General features: G+C 42.0%; 1 protein-coding gene across 1 annotated transcript; it reads right to left on the minus strand.

The window, feature by feature from the left end:
* Window positions 1-1407: 1407 nt before the first annotated feature.
* On the minus strand, window positions 1408-8368 carry gxylt1b (glucoside xylosyltransferase 1b). The gene is made up of 7 exons (XM_080886683.1): window positions 8081-8368; window positions 6817-7015; window positions 6544-6675; window positions 6143-6394; window positions 5850-5973; window positions 5561-5733; window positions 1408-1982 (listed from the first exon to the last, which is right to left on the minus strand). The coding sequence occupies exons 1-7, from the start codon at window positions 8269-8271 to the stop codon at window positions 1824-1826; spliced, it is 1230 nt and encodes a 409-aa protein (XP_080742809.1). The 5' UTR covers window positions 8272-8368; the 3' UTR covers window positions 1408-1823.
* Window positions 8369-8837: the final 469 nt, after the last annotated feature.

An 8837-nucleotide genomic window follows, 5' to 3' on the forward strand; every position in this document is an offset into this window, starting at 1 on the left:
AGCGAAAAATGGCCGACCTTACCTGGATTTACCCCTCCCTCCCCATTATTTCTCTTTTTGTCCATCGCAAACAGACACATCTAATTATTTTGCGATGTGCCCATTTTTTTCCCCTCTGCATCTTCCACTCGAACCACTCTGAACACTGGAGGTCACATATTTAAATAGTTTCTCTTCCCATCCGCGATGAGCACAAAAAGACATAAAACCAGAGTTATTTATTATGATATAAAACACGCAGTTTCGGGAAAATGAAACCTTGGAAGATGGACATATTGAATTTTTCAAGATGGTGCTCGGTTCGAGCCATTGTCTTCCCCCTCTCCCTCGGTCTCTCTGGGGACCCGGCACTGTTACGTGTTGCATTTAAGCACACAGGTCAATAAAGGTAATTGATAAGCTCTAGGATATATTGTGATAAATGAAGGATATCTCTGGTGCAATAAATCAAACTACCTCTCAGGCTATAAATGGACAACTGTATGCCCCCGCCTAATGGGAATAAGCATAAACTCATTTCCGTATAACAGACAGACATCTATAGAGCTGTATTATTGGGCCATCACTTACACTTTATGAGCACCTCAGATACTGAGGCAGGGCCAGTGCAGCATCTCGGAAGGCCAGTTTATAGATTATTGGCAAGTCCATCGATCTGTCAGAAGAAGCCTTGGAATCACTTTTTCAACTGAGACGGGCAGAGCTGACAAGTGCCTTATACGGCTAAAAATTAAACGTAACGTAAGATGCTTGAATTTGTCTTCCTATTAAATAATACCAAGAAACTTACATTCCAGACTGATGAGTTATTTAATATTGCTTTATGGCAGTTTACTTGATATTCTCCCCATCAAAGGGTAAACTTCTTCTACAGGCACTAGTGAGCACATGAAAAACTGCTGCCCTCTAGTGGTCGCAAGCTGAAATGATCTTTATCCATTTTTATTTTGAACATAACAAAACAATGACGCACATTACTGTCACAAAACCGTCACACTCACATACACACTCGCAGTTATAACATTTTAAATTTGAACAATAAAAAAAAAAAAAAAAAAAAAAAAAACACCCAGCAGTGCAAAAACTATTTAAAACAAACAAATACTTTGGCATCAGGAAAGAGCTCACAGCTTATTTGCACATTCACCAGAATTATTTCAGCACAACTATATGCTAATATATATTTAGACAGCTATTTCACCCCATTTTTAAACTCACATTTCCATCATGTGTATACTGACACACGCTTTCAGTACATTGTACGCATTTTTTTTTTCTCCATGGTCCTTTCTCATAAATAACTGCTGAGTGGTTTCTGGAAGCTGAACAAAAAAAGAAAAGTGGTCCAGTGCATGTGCCTCTCCAACTGAGCGCTGCAGAAAGCCTTTTTGTCCAGTTTTGATGAGATTATTTTCTCTTGTGGCTCACAAGGTTCAAAATAAATTCTCCAATATGGAATTAAAAAAAAAAAAAAATCTTCTGTTCTCAATTTTAAAAATTCATGAAAGGAAAAAAAAAAGCGAAGTCCTTGTTTCAATTTGCGGCCAAGATCAGAGCTTTGTTACAAGCCCGTCTGGCCTGTTCTACATTGTAGTCCATTTTAGAGCTTTTGCGTCACTCTTGGTGGTTTACAAGAGCTGAGCAGTCATTAGTCTCAGTCTAAGACTAGCCCAGCTGCCTCAACTCAAGCAGCTGATGACAAAGTTTCACTCATTAGATTTTTTTTGGTGTTTAGGCTTTCAAGATCAGCAGGTACGACTTCAATTCCTTGCAAAAGCTCATCATCCATAAAGCCCATGTCCCGTCATTGTCCTTCAGGTTCGTCACCGCTCCCGAGTTTTCCTGTTGATCTTTGCCACACTGTTCCTCAGTCTCTTCGTAAAGAGTGTGTGTGATTTACCACAATAAGTGTGTGTCGTTTTTAACAGTTCCTCTTCTAAAGGCTCCAACAAAGACGTCACTGGGTCTGTGCCGAAAGTGTACTGGAACGACAAAACAGGCCTTTCGTTAAGTCTGGCTTTGTGTTTTCAGCTTAACTTTGAGTTCAATTCCAAAGCTTTAATCTGTTTCAGCTTGGACCACGACAAAGAAAAGACGCGTGATATTTCAATCTGCAGTCTGTTCTGTATTCTATGACCTCTCTGCCTGTCCAATCCAATATATGGAAGGCATAAAGCGAGGAGCGCAAACCTCCCTGCATATACAGAAAGCCAGAGGAGGAACGCATGTTTCATTTAATTTCTCCCTCTTGAACAAAAGCCTAAAGAACATAAAAAACACTAAAAACTAAAGAACATTCTCTTTGTGTGAATCAAAGCTCAATATCAAATTTGGCATTTCACATGTAATGGAGACCTTTGTGTCCAACACGCAGGCAAAATAACTTACACTATCCCATTTCTGTTTCTTAAGTATGCTAGTGTCCTTATGGCTCTGCAGTTGGCTCAGAAACGTGAAACGAGAAGCAGCAGAACTGATCAGATTTCCCAAGTGAGCGAGCAAAGTGGTGTGCTGAGCTGAATTTGTGCTCAGAAGATGCGTTTCCTTAGATACATTAAAAACTAAATCAGCTTCAATCATGAGGGACTCCAAATCTGATTGGTCTGCCAGGCTTGCACATAAACCGCTGGGTGTTGATGGGGGTCAGTTTTATGCTATAGGTTTACAATCCAGTAACAGCCAGGGATTAGAGGAAGAATTTCATGTCTTCCCAATAATGAAGGGCCCTTTACAATACTCTGAGGAAATCAATGGGGAATTACCATTTTTTATGCCAGCTCATTTACTTGCAGTTGGGTCTGATATTCGGTCACAAAGAGCAAGAGGTTTTTATGAGTGCATACTTATACACACCCGCTGCTCATAAAGTTGCATTTACAGTTGGGTGTATTGATTTTGTGCGGCTGATGGGGCGCTGCTGGTGCGAACGCTCCAACTCTAAAAGTGCCACCAGCTGTAAAAATTTAACTGCTGCTTCCTGGGCGCAGCTTTTTTTTGCAGCGGCGGGAGGGAGGAGATGCTTTACGACAGACAGGCCGATGTGCTGTGTTGGAGGCAGGGGCGGGGAGGGGCCGTACCCTCGCTTCTTTGTGTGTGGATGCAGAGCATGGACATTGACTTACACACACCGTCTCCGGTTTATTGGGAATATTAACTGCTAGAATAAAGATCCTGGTTAAAATATTAACCAGAAAAAGGGGGAAAGAAGTAAATCATTAGTTTTAGCATTAGCACAAATGATGCATTCAGGAGCCTTTGTCCTGCTGTGTAGCTGCTTATATATACACGAGTTGCATAACCCAGTGGTTCCTGGGCACAAAATGTGAGAGATGAAAATTGGTCTATTGTAGTAGTCTTGCAGTCATCTCACAATGTGACTGCTGTTATTATTGTCTACGTCTACAAACTCACTCATATTTAGAGGGTATGACGTACGCTCTCATTCTTGCTGCTCCTTCTGAGCCACAGTTTGTCTTGTAAATAACATCCTGAAATTTCAAAGTAAAGGCACCGTCAGAACCTGCCTTTTCTCACCGTTTCCCTAGCGATCATCACTGTGCCTCAGCCCCAAGTCACCTGACTGCACACCTGCTCTGTATTAGTATTCATTCATCATGTGCTGTTCAACCAGAAAAGGGAGTGTGGCACTTCCACTGTGGAGGTTTTGATAAGAAATTTGATAAAAGCTGCCTTGACTGGGGTCGTCTATCCTTGACATCACCGTCCATCAGCACAACCCTGCAGGGATAACGCTGCGCTTCTGCTTTCACAACAGTGACTGTGACAATACATACTTGCATACATTTCTTGGTAAATGCACATGGTACTGTCCTGCTACTATGAAGTGTAGCTGTACAACAAGCTCAAAGCATGAAATGTTTTTTCAGGAACTATTAAACGCACAAGACTAATCCATACTCTTGCATCCTTCTGGCAAACCAGACTTAAATCTATAAAAGTATTGTGCAGAATGAGTGGGTGTCTCCACCTGCACATACAGTGCTGGTTAATGTGTCTACTGCCATAATTGATCCTGTCCTGGAAAGCCACAGTCTTAACTGCAGGCCAAGGATAAGGTATAGATAAGGCATTACGCTGATCTATGTTCAATAGGAAAGCAATGAGGCTCCCAGTGTTGATGGCTTCATTAAGTAAATGCCACTCATGTCGTCAATATCATTACACTGCTGGTAAGCAACCCATAAACATCCTCGTGGGAGAAATTAGCTTTCCTCCAACCTTCTGCCAGTGGTGGAGATTTGTGTCTTCCAATGCAGACAATCTGAAGTCACCAGCACTTTTAGTCTTTAGGGTCAACACCAATCTGAAATCTCATCAAGGAGGGGAACGAATCAGGGCACGAGGTGTGTCTCTGGGTTCAGAGGGGCTATAAAAGGGCTTTCCATCAGACGTTGCGCTAAATTGCAGCTACAATACGTTGAAAAGGTTCAACACATCACTTTTTAAAGCTGGGACACTTTGAAATTAGCTTTTTGCTGCTTTTCATTCTGTCATATGAATGTAAACTTATCCATTTGTCTTCCACTAACAATATCTGTCTTTTGTATTTTTACACACCTGTTGCTTGTGAAGCTCGCACACAAGAATTTCACTCGCATGTACTGTACCAGTGTACCTGCACATGTGATGTGACAATAAAAGTGATTTGATTTTGATTTAAAAAGTATATAATCACTGTGTGTTGTTAAAACCCCTAAAACCATACACACACACACACACGACTGTCTTTTGCCGTTTCTGTTTCTAGACCCTTTCACGTCTGTCATGTGTGTTCAGGGTGAACATGCTCTCATCTGTGAAATGCACAGGTCGGCAGTGGTGGACCTGCTAATCCTGGTATTCTATGGCAAATGGCACGGCACCGACAGACCAGGCTCATGTTGTTTGGTCAGAGACATTTACACCAGTGGGCTGCTGGAGGTCATTTTGCAGCTCTAGCAGTGCTTATCCCGCTCCTCCTTGCACAAAACAGCAGATACTGGTCCTGTTGATTGATTAAGGGCCTTCTACGGCCCAGTTCATCTCTCCTAGAGTAACCGCCTGTCTCCTAGAATCTTCTCTATGCTCTTGAGAGAGTGCTGGAAGACACAGCAAACCCTCTGGCAAAGGCACCTATTGATGTGCCTTTCTGGAAGAACTGGAATCCCTGTGCAACGTCTGTAGGGTCTAGGTATCACCTCAAGCTAGCAGCAGTGACACTGATACTAGCCAAACACAAAACAAGTGAAAGAATATTCAGAAAGGATAAGGAAGGAAAATTATCAGCAGCCTCCACCTGTGAAACCATTTCTTTTCATGGTTGTCTCATTGTTGCTCCTTTTTCATTAACACAAATCAGTTTCAACTGATTTGTGTTAATGAAAAAGGAGCAATCGACCCCCTCTACTTAACTGACCAGATCAATATCCAGAAGTTTCACTGACATGCTGGTACACTCACATATTTATACCATACCACGATTGTTCCTTTAATTTTTCTGAGCAGCATAAATATCCCAGTAACACTCACATAATCCAAAAACACACCATGGCATGCTGACCTTTTTTATGGCTTCGTAAACAGCCCTGAAAGTAGGCTGTTTGTAGTCGTGGTAAACTCCTCTGTTTCCATGGAGTATGTAGATGCCATCCTCCTCAGCTGAGGCACAGTTGCTGCCATAGATGCAGTGATCCGGGCGATAGTTCCACTGGCACGGAAACTCCAGCAAGGACTCTGCAGACAGAAGCAGATGACAAAGGAGGCACAAACTTGGTATTCTGTACACTTTTACAGATACGATATGCTGTGAATTAGTAACTTAGTGTGTGTCTAAATGCGTGCAGTCATACCAGGGTTATAGTGGAAAATGATATTTAGTAGGTCCTGGTCTCCCCATGTTATGTTCAGTTTATATTTCTGGAGTAGAGGCATCAGGAGCTCTTCCCAGCGCAGCCCCACTGATGTCATGTCATTCTGTCAACACAGACAAGCACACACACACACACACACACACAACACGATTATATTTACAGTTTTGGTGCAGGGAGGTTCGCACTGGCACTTTCATGGACTTGAGTGCAAATCCACTAGAGAAGGAGGACATCTTGTGGTCACTAAAGGTAATACACCGATACAACCTCACCTTAAAGAACATGCTCCTCATACGTGTCAGATTCATGAGCATGACCCCTGAGTTGATGCCCGTCCTGCCGTAGAACGGGTGACGGGCAAAGCGATTGTACCAGGCGATGCGGGGCTCCTCGTGCTCTGGAGCCATAGCAGCCAGCTGAGAAGAATTAAAGTCAGACAGGAACCTCCACAAGAGGTCCACCGGCTGCAGGAAGAGGATGTCTGAGTCCACATACACAATAGAGTCAACGTCCTCTAAGATGAGCTGGGAAAGGACAAAAGACGGAATATTTGTGATGCTCATGTAAGTGCAGAAAAGCATACTTCACAGACTTGAAGTAATCCAAAATAAAAATCACTACGAATACATTTTTCAACTTCACTCTTCAGAATTAAAATAATATTACAGCTTACAGGTAAGAAGAGTCGCTGTGAAGCGCAGGGTTTGAAGAGTTTCTTCCACTCCGCTGCATTCTCATTGGGGAACCTGATGGAGTAGACTCTGTAGCTGAACCTGTAGCGAATAAAACCAGGCCACGACTGGAACTGGAACACAGATATGAATGCACTGGTTTTGCTACCTGAAGTAATGCACAATATGGCATTCATAATCATCAGCACTCAACAGAAATGGCTACCAATGTTAGGTTTCATTGTTACACTTCAAAAGCAAAGTTACCCACTCACAGCTTCAATGAAGCCGGCGTGAAGCTGATCTTCTGCAAAGATGTGCAGATGGAGGCGCTTGACGCTGAAGAGCACAGCAGACTTAATCATGGTGAGCGTCTCCTCCAGCCTCTCCCCGCAGGCCACCACAGCCAAGTGCATGGGAGGTTCAGGCCTGGTACCAGCAGCCTCCTGCTGAGCCTGCTGACGCATGATGTACCTGAGGGAGAAGACGTAATTGGAGGTGCGTTACACTCGGGCAGAGCCACACTCGAGATATTTTGGGCAAGATGATCTGAGTCCTATAACAGTAATAAACTTACCATATAGGAGGCAAGCTAGTATTTATTATATTCCTTTAGTGCAAAGGGTGGAGGATTTGGTGAGTGTGACTTGATCTCTCTAGAGCACTCACACTGTAGTTGTTTTAAGCCATGCCTGTATTTAACTGCACCCAATAATTCTAATCGTGAATAAATCCCCAAAGTAGTCATTTGTCACTACGGTGAAGAACTGTCCCTTTCTTTGTCTTATGTGAAAGAAACTTTTAAATTCTGAACTAAAAAACGTGTTTCAAAATGTATTTTCTAACCCCCTTAATAGAAAATAAAATCTCCCCAAAAATTGTGCTTCAGGCTGGGATACTTAAACCACTACGCTGTACAACAGTATTTGGCGCCCTCTGCTGGATTAAATATGCAAAGACGCTATCTAAAACGTATCCTGAGCCATTTCCCCCCCATTATTTTCTGGGTACAAGTAGAAATTGTGATTATTCAGATAAATCTGTGACAGAAAATATCAACACGTTATTCAGATGTTTAATCCATTTAGTATGAAGTACCCACTTTTCTCTTCCTTTACTCTGCCCAAACCTGAACCATAGCAAACACAGCCATGTGTGGACACCATGTTGATTTAAAGCAGCGTGATAAAAACACACATTTAGGCTACGTCAGTTATTTTTGTACTAGCACATTTTTTTAATTCATTTGCCAAAGATATGGCTGTGGGACACACAATGTGTGGTTTACACAGATCCTACATCACTGACATATCGACACATATCTTTTATACATGAGACCTGCACGTTAAAGTGCAAACCTAAGCAGGTACTGTGCAGCATGTCTAAATATTTACTTGTTGAGCTTCCCTATGACCGAGTCGCATTCCTGTAGCCTGAGTGATTACACATGAGTACCTGAGCATGCTTTCTGAGTTTTACAGCTTGTCCCGTGAAGCACAACTACGTTGTTTCGATTTATTAAAACATTGAAAATCCTACCAATTGAACGAGAGTGCGTTTTTATCCGTGACCCCTCGCCTGGCTCCAGACGCTCGCAGTGGGATGAGAATCTTCTTTGCTCCGTTTCTTCTGGCGGCCACGTCCGAGTAAAAGAGCCTGCTGTAAACATACAAGCCCGAAAACACGGCAAACACCATGCACAGCATCAGTGCACGCATGTACCGCCGCATTATACAGTTTCAAAACGCAACTCGGAGCTGAAATCATTACACAGAAACTAGCATTTAATCATAGACCGCTAAGCTAGACGCCGCGGTAACGCACTTCCGGCGGGGATTTACAAAATTAAACTCATTCCAGCACCAATTACGCCCTCTGGCGGTGGTTTGTTTTGTTTTTTCTTTGGGGGGGAGGGGGTGTTGTTGTTGTTGTTTTTATACCTTTAAAGGTTTGTGGAGAACAGTCAAAAGTCTTACTTATCTGACTTTATGTTCATGTTAAGAAAATAAAATAAGAAGACAATATATGATTTGATGTATATAGCAAGACTTTTTATTATTTATTCTGACTCAGTATAATACTATTATTAAAATTAAAAATTCTGAGTATATATATATATATATATATATATATATATATGCCGTTCTGATCCTTTTATTTATTTACTGGATACTGTGTATGTATAAGGATTTATCTGATCTAACCTGCGTAATTTTTTTTTTTAAAGTACACTTAGAAAAATGGGGAAATAGGTAACTTCAGAGCCATCTTGACGAACACAAAGAACAATTCAGAG

Source organism: Rhamphochromis sp. 'chilingali' (genome assembly GCF_963969265.1).
Source record: "Rhamphochromis sp. 'chilingali' genome assembly, chromosome: 7".
Classification (NCBI taxonomy): domain Eukaryota; kingdom Metazoa; phylum Chordata; class Actinopteri; order Cichliformes; family Cichlidae; genus Rhamphochromis; species Rhamphochromis sp. 'chilingali'.